The sequence below is a fragment of the Lithobates pipiens genome, unplaced genomic scaffold, assembly GCF_037356315.1.
Source record: "Lithobates pipiens isolate NorthernLeopardFrog02 unplaced genomic scaffold, aLitPip1_a1.2 Scaffold_18, whole genome shotgun sequence".
NCBI classification, from domain to species: Eukaryota; Metazoa; Chordata; class Amphibia; order Anura; family Ranidae; genus Lithobates; species Lithobates pipiens.
In genome coordinates this window covers 655259273-655274485 of record NW_027507758.1, presented here as the reverse complement: position 1 = coordinate 655274485, position 15213 = coordinate 655259273, and the positions used below count along the sequence as shown (strand labels likewise).

The 15213-nt window shown below is 44.9% G+C and overlaps 1 protein-coding gene across 1 annotated transcript in view; it reads right to left on the bottom strand.

Annotated features, from left to right (window-relative positions):
* The window catches only part of PLB1 (phospholipase B1), a 200208-nt gene that overhangs the window by 150227 nt on the left and 34768 nt on the right, over positions 1-15213 (bottom strand). Inside the window, exon 9 of the mRNA XM_077489431.1 lies at positions 13787-13864. Coding sequence (XP_077345557.1) covers positions 13787-13864 — 78 coding nt within the window. The remainder of the gene's footprint in view (positions 1-13786; positions 13865-15213) is intronic.

Genomic DNA, 15213 nt, shown 5'->3' with positions numbered 1-15213 from the left:
GGTCACCAGTCCGGTATTTATATATTGTGGGGTCACCAGTCTGGTATTTATATATTGTGGGGTCACCGGTCCGGTATTTATATATTGTGGGGTCACCGGTCCGGTATTTATATATTGTGGGGTCACCAGTCCGGTATTTATATATTGTGGGGTCACCAGTCCAGTATTTATATATTGTGGGGTCACCGGTCCGGTATTTATATATTGTGGGGTCACCGGTCCGGTATTTATATATTGTGGGGTCACCAGTCCGGTATTTATATATTGTGGGGTCACTGGTCCGGTATTTATATATTGTGGGGTCACCAGTCCGGTATTTATATATTGTGGGGTCACCAGTCCGGTATTTATATAATGAAATCATATCCCCTCTCAGGCGTCTCTTCTCCAGAGAGAATAAGTTCAGAGCTCACAACCTATCCTCATAACTAATATCCTCCAGACCCTTTATTAGCTTTGTTGCCCTTCTTTGTAGTCGCTTCATTTCCAGTATATCCTTCCTGAGGACTGGTGCCCAGAACTGGACAGTATACTCCAGGTGCGGCCGGACCAGAGTCTTGTAGAGCGGGAGAATTATCGTTTTATCTCTGGAGTTGATCCCTTTTTAATGCCAATATTCTGTTTGCTTTGTTAGCAGCAGCTTGGCATTGCTGAGCCCATCATCTACTAGGACCCCCAGGTCCTTTTCCATCCAGTTTTCAATTCATGTACTCACCCTATGGTCCATGCCAGCGGACCTTATTTTGTACAGTAAACGTTTATGGGGGAACTGTGTAGAATACTTTTGAAAAATCCAGATACACCACATCTAAAGGCCTTCCTTTATCTAGATACACCACAACTACGGGCCTTCCTTTATCTAGATACACCTCGTCTACGGGTCTTCCTTTATCTAGATACCCCACGTCTACAGACCTTCCTTTATCCAGATACACCACATCTACGGGCCTTCCTTTATCTAGATACACCACGTCTACGGGCCTTCCTTTATCTAGATACACCACGTCTACGGGCCTTCCTTTATCTATATACACCACATCTACAGGCCTTCCTTTATCTAGATACACCACGTCTACGGACCTTCCTTTATCCAGATACACCACATCTATGGGCCTTCCTTTATCTAGATACACCACGTCTACGGGCCTTCCTTTATCTAGATACACCATGTCTACGGGCCTTCCTTTATCTAGATACACCACATCTATGGGCCTTCCTTTATCTAGATACACCACATCTACGGGCCTCCCTTTATCTAGATACACCACGTCTACGGGCCTTCCTTTATCTAGATACACCACGTCTACGGGCCTTCCTTTATCTAGATACACCCCGTCTACGGGCCTTCCTTTATCCAGATACACCACATCTACGGGCCTTCCTTTATCCAGATACACCACGTCTACGGGCCTTCCTTTATCTAGATACACCACGTCTACGGGCCTTCCTTTATCTAGATACACCACGTCTACGGGCCTTCCTTTATCTAGATACACCACATCTACGGGCCTTCCTTTATCTAGATACACCACGTCTACGGGCCTTCCTTTATCCAGATACACCACGTCTACGGGCCTTCCTTTATCTAGATGCACCACGTCTACGGGCCTTCCTTTATCTAGATACACCACGTCTACGGGCCTTCCTTTATCTAGATACACCGCGTCTAAGGGCCTTCCTTTATCCAGATACACCACGTCTACGGGCCTTCCTTTATCTAGATGCACCACGTCTACGGGCCTTCCTTTATCTACATACACCACGTCTACGGGCCTTCCTTTATCTAGATACACCACGTCTACAAGCCTTCCTTTATCCAGATACACCACGTCTACGGGCCTTACTTTATCCAGATACACCACGTCTACGGGCCTTCCTTTATCTAGATACTCCACATCTACAGGCCTTCCTTTATCTAGATACACCACGTCTACGGGCCTTCCTTTATCTAGATACACCACGTCTACGGACCTTCCTTTATCCAGATACACCACATCTATGGGCCTTCCTTTATCTAGATACACCACGTCTACGGGCCTCCCTTTATCTAGATACACCACGTCTACGGGCCTTCCTTTATCTAGATACACCACGTCTACGGGCCTTCCTTTATCTAGATACACCCCGTCTACGGGCCTTCCTTTATCCAGATACACCACATCTACGGGCCTTCCTTTATCCAGATACACCACGTCTACGGGCCTTCCTTTATCTAGATACACCACGTCTACGGGCCTTCCTTTATCTAGATACACCACGTCTACGGGCCTTCCTTTATCTAGATACACCACATCTACGGGCCTTCCTTTATCTAGATACACCACGTCTACGGGCCTTCCTTTATCCAGATACACCACGTCTACGAGCCTTCCTTTATCTAGATGCACCACGTCTACGGGCCTTCCTTTATCTAGATACACCACGTCTATGGGCCTTCCTTTATCTAGATACACCGCGTCTAAGGGCCTTCCTTTATCCAGATACACCACGTCTACGGGCCTTCCTTTATCTGGATGCACCACGTCTACGGGCCTTCCTTTATCTAGATACACCACGTCTACGGGCCTTCCTTTATCTAGATACACCACGTCTACGGGCCTTCCTTTATCTAGATACACCACGTCTACGGGCCTTCCTTTATCCAGATACACCACGTCTACGGGCTTTCCTTTATCTACATACACCACGTCTACGGGCCTTCCTTTATCTAGATACACCACGTCTACAAGCCTTCCTTTATCCAGATACACCACGTCTACGGGCCTTACTTTATCCAGATACACCACGTCTACGGGCCTTCCTTTATCTAGATACTCCACATCTACAGGCCTTCCTTTATCTAGATACACCACGTCTACGGGCCTTCCTTTATCTAGATACACCACGTCTACGGGCCTTCCTTTATCTAGATACACCACGTCTACGGGCCTTCCTTTATCTAGCTACACCACGTCTAAGGGCCTTCCTTTATCTAGATACACCACGTCTACGGGCCTTCCTTTATCTAGATACACCATGTCTACGGGCCTTCCTTTATCCAGATACACCACGTCTACGGGCCTTCCTTTATCTAGCTGGCAACTCACCTCCTCATAGAAGGTTAGTAGATTGGTTTGGCAAGAATGATCCTTCATGAATCCATGCTGATTACTGCTAATGATACCGTTCTCATTACTAAAATCTTGTATATAGTCCCTTATCATCCCCTCCAAGAGTTTACATACTATTGATGTTAGTCTGACTGGTCTGTAATTCCCAGGGATGTATTTGGGGCCCTTTTTAAATATTGGTGCTACATTGGCTTTTCTCCAATCAGCTGGTACCATTCCCGTCAGTAGACTGTCAGTAAAAATTAGGAACAGCAGTCTGGCGATTACTTGACTGAGTTCCCTAAGTACCCTCGGGTGCAAGCCATCTGGTCCCGGTGATTTATTAATGTTAAGTTTCCCAAGTCTAATTTTAATTCTGTCCTCTGATAACCATGGAGGGGCTTCCTGTGATGTGTCATGAGGATAAACACTGCAGTTTTGGTTACTGAAGCCCTCCGATTCCCTTGTGAAGACTGAGGAGAAGAATAAATTCAATACCTTCACCATCTCCCCATCCATTGTAACCAGATGTCCTTCCTCAATCTTTATGGGGCCAATATGGTCTGTCCTCCCTTTTTTACTTTTTTTAAACTTTTTTTTTTAAGAATTTCTTGGGATTTTTTTGCTCTCCTCCGCTATGTGTCTTTCGTGTTCTATCTTAGCCGTCCTTATTTCACCCTTAAATTTCTTTTCATTTCCTTTGACACTTGAGCTTGGAGCTGAGATGAGCTCCCCTGTCCCTGTCTGCGCTCACAGCAGTCTAGTTGGATTTTACCTCTCTACCTGAGTGGCACCTCATTTTATCTCTTTATTATTATTATTATTATTATTATTATTATATTATTATTAATATATTATTATTATAATTATTAATTATTATTATTATTATTATTATTAATAATAATAATAATAATAATAATAATCAAGCTGACCAATCAACAACACTTGCACTGTCTTAGCAGCACATTTCATTGGAGAGCAGTACAGGGGACATGTTGGACTGCTGGAGATGAGGACTGTGGGAGATGAGGTCCGGATCTACAGTGTGCTGAAGGCAGCTTGATATAGGGCTGCAGTATTAGTACATAATAATGATAATAATAATTATTATTATTCAGATTCGTAAACGCTTAATTAATTCCATAGGCGATTAAATAATAACAATAATAATAATAATAATAATACACTGAACATAAGAAAATTGTATAGAACGGCAGTCTTGTTGTGCCACATCCAATAATTGGGAACTAGTAAAAAAGAGAACCCCTAGTGGTGGACTTTAGAAGGCACGTACAAAAGATCAAAAACGTAAATCAGAAACAAAATGTATTAATTGAACTATCATAAAAACATATCATAGAAAAACAGCTTAAAACAACATGGTTATCAATAATATATAGTACAGTAGACTATAAATCTTGTCACCCTACGCGTTTCAGAGCGCTCACGTCTCCTTCCACAGGGGTGAGTAGGTAGCAAAAGCACATTTAAATCAAAATGAAGCATTAAATAGATATTCCAGGATGTTTGTAATTAAAGGCAACAAGACAAAATCGGGCACTTCGAGTGATTTCTTAATCTCCAAGGCCCCCCAGAGGTAGACGGTAAAAAAAAATCAAGGCCAAGACACCTATAAATGCTCTACTGCAGGTGGACAACAAAGGCCCACAGTATCCCCAGACCCGTCGAGTGGGCAGAGAAAGGGACTAGAGGAAACACTGGGGGCAGGGTAGCAATCGGCCCCCGGAGCAGTAGTCGAAGTGAAATATACGGCTTGGTATAGGCTTTAAAAAAGTGGCGTCTAGTAGTGGCTTAAAAATAGAGAGCTTCATAGACAGTCTGACCGTCCCGCAAGCAAGTGCTGTGGATGAAGTAAAAGTCCACCACCAGGGGGCTCTATTTTGCTAATACACTAATCATATGTTACGTTGCATTAGAATACATTAGAGACATAAGAAAAGCATTTAATTCAGGTTCGGGAGAGGCAGAAGTCATGTTGAGTAACAATAATCGCAATGATTATGGAATATTATCCGAGCAAAAACGCAGGGAGAACTGCCAACAGGAACTTTCTTTGATTAAATCTTGAACTTGGAAAATCAGAATGTGTGCCAGGATTGATAAGCGCCACACCCAACGGATTTCTTCTAACGCCGCTTAATGCAAATTCTCCATCTTGCCTTTTTTTCAGTGCCGGAGATCAAAGAACTCAAGGAGGAGCCTCAACACTCCGCAACCAAAATCATTTTATTTTATTCGTGTTAGAGTAAGGAAAGAGAGATTCTGATTGGCTGTTCTGGCTTACTTACTGTGGTCTTTGCCTTAAAGTGGTGTTGCCACCAAAAAAAATGAAAAGTTGTTTAAAATTCTTAAAAAAAATAAAATTAAAAATAATTGGAAAAAAATAATAATTTTTTACTCACCTCTAAATGCCTGTTGCTAGGGGGGGTCCCTCGTAGTCTGCCATCTTCATTGCCCGGGTTGGTGACATCACTTCCCCTCGGCGCCGCACAGTCATCTGGGACCTGTCACGTGTCCCAGATGACTGTGCCGCCTATCACGGCGCCCTGTGCCGCTCACGCATGCGCAGTGGGTGCCCAGCTGTGAAGCCACAGCCAGGTGCCCACAGTAAGAATGCCGGCGCCGCGAGCGGAGCGGGGAACGAGGGGGGGGGGGCTTTGTACCCCCGCATCGCTGGACCCTGGGACAGGTAAGTGTCCGATTATTAAAAGTCAGCAGCTGCAGTATTTGTAGCTGCTGACTTAATTTTTTAGGGGGCACCCCACTTTAAGCCTCGTTACACACGATCGGACTTTCCGAAGGGAATTGTGTGATGACGGGGCTGTTGGCGGAAAATCCGACCCTTTTGTACGCTCCATCGGACGATTGTTGTCGGATTTCCCACGGACAAATGTTGGATGGCAGGTTTATAAATTTTCCGCGGACAAATGTCTGTTGTCGGATTTTCCAAACGCGTGTACACAAGTCCATCGGACAAACGTCCAAAGTACAAACGCACATTGCTCGGAAGCGAGGACGAGCCGGAAGCAGTCGGTCTTGTAAACTCGCGGTCGTAACGGAGAATTAACATTCGTGACGCGGCAAATGATGAAATGTGGAAATGCAGCGCACAATTCTCTTCTTCTATAATGGGATAATAATGAAGCTGCTTTGCTGGTGATACTGATGGAGTTATTGCAAATTAATTTTCAAAGGCTTTTATCTTCTAGTGATATCAAGAATAATATTATTATGTCTTTTTTTGTTTTTTGGGCAAGTTACCACAACACCTTTATCCTGGCGTTTTTAAGACCAAAGATACAACTATGTTGGTGTCCTTTGTGAATGTTACATTGTATTTATTACATTGTATTTATTACATTGTATTTTTATAAAATGTAACTTCCTACTTCCAAACTGTCATTTGAAGTAAAACACATCGCCAAGTATTATTCTACACAATATTTTTATTGTGCAATAAAAAAAAAAGAAAACAAATAAAATTAAACACGATATCTGCCAATAGAACTTAACCAAAAAGTGCATTCTATGCATCCAAAAATATAGAAAATATACCAAATCAAATCATTATTATTCAACCAATAAATAAAATAAAATAAAAGCCTCATGCATGTGTCCTGCTTCTTAATATAGGGGGGTCAGCAACGCCAAGAGTTGGTGAAAGCAGGGGTCCGCCACCCGGAGATAATTCAGCAAATAATGATTATTCTCCTGGAGCTCCCGCAGCAAAGGCATATGACATAATTGGTCACCATTAATAAAGCAATCAATTTTTGGTCCAAGGACTCCTCCTCCTCCTGTTCCTGGACTGGACTTGGGTCAAAGCAATAACTCCAAGGCCAATAATAAATAGCACGTTATCTCCTCCGATTCCGCAACATGGCTGGTTGACGAACGGCCTGTTCAGAAACTAACGGGAAAGCGCGAAATGAAAAGCGCAAATCAACACTCACCAGACTTCTACTAACACGAAATTAGCAGAAGGAGCCCAAAGGGTGGCACTAAGGAGCTGAAAATCCACGTAGTACGTCACTACATTCGTGATTGTTGGCCAAGAATTGTGTGGCTGTATGTAAGCAAGACAAGTTTGGGAGAATGCCCTTCGGAGAAAAGTCCACGGTTTAGTTGGCCAACAATCTGATCGTGTGTATGAGGCTTTACTGCTCAGCGGGAGCCAAACATCATATATTAAAGCATTAGTTCTGCCACTACTATATATATGACAGCTTGCCAATGGTTGCTAAGGAAGCCGTCGCCGACATCACCAGCGGGTATTTCGGGGGGGGACATTTGGGGGGATCCATGTGCCATTTATTTATTTAAGCCAGCAGGAAAATGTCGTTTGCTGGCAATTTAGAACACAGCTTTGCTTTGGATATGCTACAAGGTAACAGCAGAAGGGGCTGATCTGTGTCAGGAGCCTGTGCAGACACCAGGATTTACATGGTTTGATCATCCCTGAGACAGGATCTCAGTCCAGGAAGTGGAAGGTGACCCTGGATGATGCCTGGACAAAGATGGTGTCACCATTATGGAGAGAAGATCAGATGAAGGCATTGTCAGGGGGGGGAGGGGGGGGGATAAATACCTGGAAATATTACAATGACACAATGATAGCACTTCTTATAGGAAGGAGATCTGATGTTGGGTGTGTTATAACATTTCTGAGTCTCTGGGTCGGATGGGATGAGGAGTAATGACTTTCCAGCTCCAGTAAACAAGGAAACGAGCGACAATCCTTCACTGGGAATCTTTTATTCCATTCTCATTATTTCCACATCCTTTATCACCGCCGCCTGAGATAATCGATGCCGGCCGGTGATTACACAGAGATGGTATCTGCCTGTCCTCAATAGATCGATCGCTATCTGCTGATCTCTGTCACCGGGCCGCGTTATCTTATCTCCGGACAATTGGCGCTTTAATGGGAACAAAACCCGATCTGCTGGCAGGACGCTCCGCGCTGAATCACCCAACCATGAATCCCGCCAACTCAAAGTATTTTCATTTTCCATTTATTTCTTTATGATAACGAATGTAATAAAAACACATTGAATATAACCGGCCTGAAAAAATCTTTACGTGGATTTAATACCAATGATGGGACACTATTCCTCCCACTGACACCAATGATGGGGCACTATTCCTCCCACTGACACCAATGATGGGGCACTATTCCTCCCACTGACACCAATGATGGGGCACTATTCCTCCCACTGACACCAATGATGAGACACTATTCCTCCCACTGATACCAATGATGGGGCACTATTCCCCCCACTGATACCAATGATGGGGCACTATTCCTCCCACTGACACCAATGATGAGACACTATTCCTCCCACTGACACCAATGATGGGGCACTATTCCTCCCACTGACACCAATGATGGGGCACTATTCCTCCCACTGACACCAATGATGGGGCACTATTCCTCCCACTGACACCAATGATGAGACACTATTCCAACCAATGATACCAATGATGGGGCACTATTCCTCCCACTGACACCAATGATGGGACACTATTCCTCCCACTGACACCAATGATGGGGCACTATTCCTCCCACTGACACCAATGATGGGACACTATTCCTCCCACTGACACCAATGATGGGGCACTATTCCTCCCACTGACACCAATGATGAGACACTATTCCAACCAATGATACCAATGATGGGGCACTATTCCTCCCACTGACACCAATGATGGGGCACTATTCCTCCCACTGACACCAATGATGGGGCACTATTCCTCCCACTGACACCAATGATGGGGCACTATTCCTCCCACTGACACCAATGATGAGACACTATTCCAACCAATGATACCAATGATGGGGCACTATTCCTCCCACTGACACCAATGATGGGGCACTATTCCTCCCACTGACACCAATGATGGGGCACTATTCCTCCCACTGACACCAATGATGGGGCACTATTCCTCCCACTGACACCAATGATGAGACACTATTCCAACCAAAGATACCAATGATGGGGCACTATTCCTCCCACTGACACCAATGATGGGGCACTATTCCTCTCACTGATACCAATGATGGGGCACTATTCCTCCCACTGACACCAATGATGGGGCAATATTCCTCTCACTGATACCAATGATGGGGCACTATTCCTCCCACTGACACCAATGATGGGGCACTATTCCCACCACTGACACCAATGACGGGGCACTATTCCTCCCACTGATACCAATGATGAGGCACTATTCCTCCCACTGATACCAATGATGGGGCAATATTCCTCCCACTGATACCAATGATGGAGCACTATTCCTGCCACTGACACCAATGATGGGGCACTATTCCTCCCACTGACACCAATGATGGGGCACTATTCCTCCCACTGATACCAATGATGGGGCACTATTCCTCCCACTGACACCAATGATGGGGCACTATTCCTCCCACTGATACCAATGATGGGGCACTATTCCTCCCACTGATACCAATGATGGGGCACTGTTCCCTCCACTGACACCAATGATGGGGCACTATTCCTCCCACCGACACCAATGATGGAGCACTATTCCCCCCCACTGACACCAATGATGGAGCACTATTCCTCCCACTGACACCAATGATGGAGCACTATTCCTCCCACTGACACCAATGATGAGACACTATTCCTCCCACTGATACCAATGATGGGGCAATATTCCTCCCACTGATACCAATGATGGGGCAATATTCCTCCCACTGATACCAATGATGGAGCACTATTGCTCCAAAAAGACTTGTAGAGAAAGGGGGTTCTACAAAGTATTGACTCCGGGGGGCGCCATACAAATGCCCCTCCCCCACACTTTTCAAATATTTATTTGTATCATTTTCCTTCCACTTCACAATTATGTGACACTTTGTGTTGGTCCATCACATAAAATCCCAATAAAATATGTTTTTGGTTGTAACATGAGAAAATGTGGGAAATTTCAAGGGGTATGAATACTTTTTCAAGGCACTGTAAAGAAAGGATTTCCATATGTCCACCGTCTGCCCTACTTCTAGGAACGATCACCTGGTATTCTGCATGCTGTAGTTACATACATGTGTAACACATTTTGTTTCTAACATGATGGTCGATGTTTTTTGGCTCATTAGCACAATGTAGGTTAGTGCCGGGAGGGGAGACAATCACGTGAACTTCCCATCTGTTCTTCTGCTTTAGTATGGAAATCACAGGTAATCGTTTATTTCTTTATTTCTTCTTCATATTGAATTTCTGACATGAAAGGACATAAAACTTTAGAAAACCCAACTCTGGGCCATAGTGCCCACCCTCCCTTCCCAAGAGCCCCACCAGCACTATGCTTTGCCTTTCTATTCCGTTTTTTCTGGTTGGTCACATGACTCAATGGGGTTGGTTTCCAAAAACTGAAGAGTGCAAAATCAGATGCCGCTCTGCATAGTAACCAATCAGACTCCAGTTTTTTGTTTTGTTTTTTTGGAAAAACTTAATTGAACAAGCTGAATTTAGATGCTGATTGGCTGCCATGCAGAGCTCTGCACCATTTTTCACTCTCCAGTTTTGGTAAATCAACCCCATCGAGTCCTCTTCCTGCTCCTTGGTCCTCTCCCAATGGTGGATAGTCCGGGACAGTAGTGTATTTAGGTTTTGTGCTGCCCTAGGCCTGACTAGACTCATTTCCCCCTTTAATTTAAATATGGTCCACCCCTTCCTGTCAAGGCCACACCCCTTGCTGTTTAAGACCTGCCCTGAAATTTTTCGAGCGAGGACACTAGTTCTGAGGGCCTGGGGGGGAATGGATTCCCTTAATTTGCATAGATTTCCTGTCACTTCCTGTTTGGCTATGGGGCAGGAAGTTATGGGCTATCTCTGCAATGGGACAAGGATAGTAAAAAAAAAAAAAAAAAAAACTGACAGGGGCTATAACCCTCCCTTACTCTATCCAAAACCTGCAGGGTGCCATCAGGGCAGGACTTAGGGTGGTGGGGGCCCCTGGGCTTGAGTCACTTTCGGGCCCTACCTTCTATACATTATCGTATTTATCGGCGTACAACTCGCGCCGGCGTATAACACGCACCCCAAGTTTTGGAGGGAATTTTAAGGAAAAAAACCTTACATTTAAATGCCCATCAATGCAGTCTGGCAGTGTCATTTGCTGCCTTGTCATTGCAGTCTTGAAGTTTAAAAATGGCGCTACCGAGATACAGAGTCCTGTGTATCTCGGCAGCTCTTGGATCCTCTCGGTGGCTCTCGGCGGCTTTCGGATACTCTCGGTGGCTCTCAGGTCCTCTCGGCGGCTTTCGGATACTCTCGGTGGCTCTCGGGTCCTCTCGGCAGCTCTCGGCAGTTCTCGGGTCCTCTCATCGGCTCTCGGGTCCTCTCGTCGGCTCTCGGGTCCTCTCGTCGGCTCTCGGGTCCTCCCAGCGGCTCTCGGGTCCTCCCAGCGGCTCTCGGGTCCTCTCGCAGTCCCGAGCGGAGCCGAGAGTAGTGTACTCAGCATGGCTCACAGTCATATCCAGTCCCTGTGTTATGTCCATCATAGGTCGGGACTGGGTGTGACTGTGAACGGAGCTGAGCGAAGTACACTCGGCTATGTATCTCGGCGGGGCCCCCTATTGGGCGGGGCCCATGGGCTTGAGCCCAGTCAAGCTCAATGGTACGTCCTGCCCTGGGTGCCATGCTCAAGGGGTGAGGATATGACACCCTGCACTCATAGTAATTCCTGAGCCTTCCTGGGAAGCTCGAGGACATCATGTGGTGAAGAAGAGGAACTATGGGGTCAACTTTGGATTGAAGGCGAGTAATGCAGCCAAGGCTGCCCACTAGATTAAAGAACCCATATATAGCCTGAAGCTGTGCTTTAAGTGACAGATGTTTTTCTGGTATGAGCAAATCCACAAATATATCAAATATATCAAATATATCAAATATATATATATATACAGTACTTATCCTACAACAAGTCCTGAGTGCCTTGACTCTTTTATGATCGTGACCTACAGCAAGCCCTGTTCTTCATGGTTGTTGGGAACAAGATGCTTCCTAGTGGTCATGAAAAGTACTGTAGACTTAAGCCCTGTACACACGATCAGATTTTCCGCAGACAAAACCTCTGAGTTTTGTCCGAAGGGCGTGTGCCTGGATTTTGTTTTGCATACAAACGGCAAGGAATTGTCAGCCAACAAACATGAATGTACTGATGTACTACGTGGTTTTTCAGCTCTTTAGCGCCACCCTTTGGGCTCCTTCTGCTAATTTCATGTGTGTAGAAGTTTGGTGAGTGTTGATTCACGCTTTTCAGTTCGTTTCTGGTTTTCATCAACCAGCCATGTTGCGGAATCGGAGGAGAGAACGTGTTATTTATTATTGGCCTTGGAGTTATTGCTTTGATCCAAGTCCAGTCCAGGAACAGGAGGAGGGGGATTTCTTGGACCAAAAATTGGTTTCTTTATTAATGGGGGCCAATTCTGTCATATGCCTTTGCTGCGGGAGCTCCAGGAGAATAATCCGGATGATTTTTGGAATTATCTCCGGATGACGGACCCCTGCTTTCACCAACTCTTGGCGTTGGTGACCCCCTATATTAAGAAGCAGGACACATGCATGAGGCTTTTATTTTATTTTTTGGTTGAATAATAATGATTGGATTTGGTATATTTTCTATATTTTTGGATGCACAGAATGCACTTTTTGGTTAAGTTCTATTGGCAGATATCGTATTTAATTTTATTTGTTTTCTTTTTTTATTGCACGATAAAAAAATTGTGTAGAATAATACTTGGCTGTGTGTTTTACTTCAACTGACAGTTTGGGAATCGGCAGTTACATTTAAAAAAATACAATGTAACAATAACAAGGGACACCGACATAGTTGTATCTTTGATCTTAAAAACTCCGGGATAATGGTGTTGTGGTAACTTGCACCAAATAAACAAAAAAACAAAAAATATAATAATCTTATTCTTGATATCACTAGAAGATAAAAGCCTTTGAAAATTCGTTTGCAATATCTCCATCAGTGTCACCAGCAAAGCAGCTCCATTATTATCTCATTATAGAAGAAGAGAATTGTTGCGCCGCATTTTCACATTTTATCATTTGCCGCGTCGCAAATGTTAATTCTCCATTACGCACGCGAGTTTACAAGACTGACCGCTTCCGGCTCGTCCTCGGTTCCGAGCAATGCGTGTTTGTACTTTGGACGTTTGTCCAACGGACTTGTGTACACGCGCTCGGAAAATCCGACAACACACATTTGTCTCAGCGGAAAAAGAAAATTTTAAAGCCTGCCATCCAACATTTGTCCGCGGAAAATCCGTCAGCAATTGTCCGATGGAGCGCGCACACACGGTCGGATTTACCGCCAACAGCCCCATCATCACATATTTCCCGTCTGAAAATCTGATTGTATGTAACGAGGCTTTACATCTCACTTGTGGTCCACCGACTTAATACTGTATCTCTCAGGGTAGCAGACATTATAAGACATTATAAGAGATTATAAAACATTATAAGACATTATAAGAGATTATAAAACATTATAAGAGATTATAAGAGATTATAAAACATTATAAGAGATTATAAGAGATTATAAAACATTATAAGAGATTATAAGAGATTATAAGAGATTATAAGACATTATAAGAGATTATAAAACATTATAAGACTCTTGTGGTAAATCTTTACCTGAACACAGAAGTTACACGGATCTTCTGCTGTTACAAAGATCAGGATCATCTTCCAATCGTCCGCGAAAGACACGACCTGGGAGCAGGAGAGACCGTTACTTTCTGTATTTTTTTTACTTATACTTCTAGTTCTTTCTCCACAGAGCTTTACAGAAGATCGAGCCGTGCACATCACTTTTTTTTTTTCCTTTGACCCCTTTCACAATGGGGCGTCGGGGCTCTCTGCGGTAAAGCGCTGCTATCTTTAGCAGCGCCTTTACCGTCGTTTTTGCGGGGGGGTATTCAGCCACTAGCGGGGCGGCTTTAACCCCCCCCCCACTAGTGGCTGAAAAAGGGTTAAAACAACCCAAAAAGCTCCGCTGCAATGGTGCTTTGGCAGCGTTTCTGCAGCAGTGCCCATTGATTTCAATGGGCAGGAGCGGTGATGGAGCGGTGTATACAGCGCTCCTTCACCGCTCCAAAGATGCTGCTTGCAGGACTTTTTTTTTTAGCGTCCTGCCAGCGCACCGCTCCTCGGGGACTTTCACACAGGAGAGGCACTTTACAGGCGATATGCAGGCGCTATTTTTAGCGCTGTAGCGCCTGTAAAGCACCCCAGTGTGAAAGGGGGCTTTTAGAACGTTTAAATTAGATGTAAACTCAATTACTGAATTCTCTTATACGCTTTAACATGTTAATGTCATTTCAAGAGAGTTTTTTTTATTATTTTTAAATCTACAGCTTTCATGAAAATACTCCCTGGTACTCCTTCAATGATAATGTTTCTTTCCGGCACTTCCTGTTATAAGGTGACAACGCTCTGTCCCCCGTCTCCCAGTTGTGCTCCTGCGTTGTCGCGCTCACAAATCCGTCCGATGGAGGTTACAAGACACGGACTCGACATACATTATGCATGGTCTGTTATCACTAGGGATGCACCGATGCCACTTTTTTGACACTGAGTACGAGTACCGATCCTTGACATGTACTCGCCGATACCAATTACCGATACCTATCATATACGAAGAGGGGTGGTTTGGGAGGTGGGGGGGGGGGGGTTGTTGTTTGGGATGCCGGGTGATGATGGCAGGGTGGGAGGGGTAAGTGAGGGCAAGGTAGTTGAGGGTGGGGTGAAGTAGGGATTGTGGGGTGGGAGAGTTTAGATGGAAAAGGCTGTGATCGCTAGGGGGGGGGGGGGGGATGGGGATAGGAGGGTTATTGGGAGACATGGGGGCAGAGGTGACAGCTGGTAGAGGGAAGGAGGAGACAATAGGCAGAAGTGACTGCAGGCATAGTACAGGAGACAGTCAGAGACTCCAGGCATGGTACAGGAGACAGTCAGAGACTGCAGGCATAGTACAGGAGACAGTCAGAGACTGCAGGCATAGTACAGGAGACAGTCAGAGACTCCAGGCATGGTACAGGAGACAGTCAGAGACTGCAGAC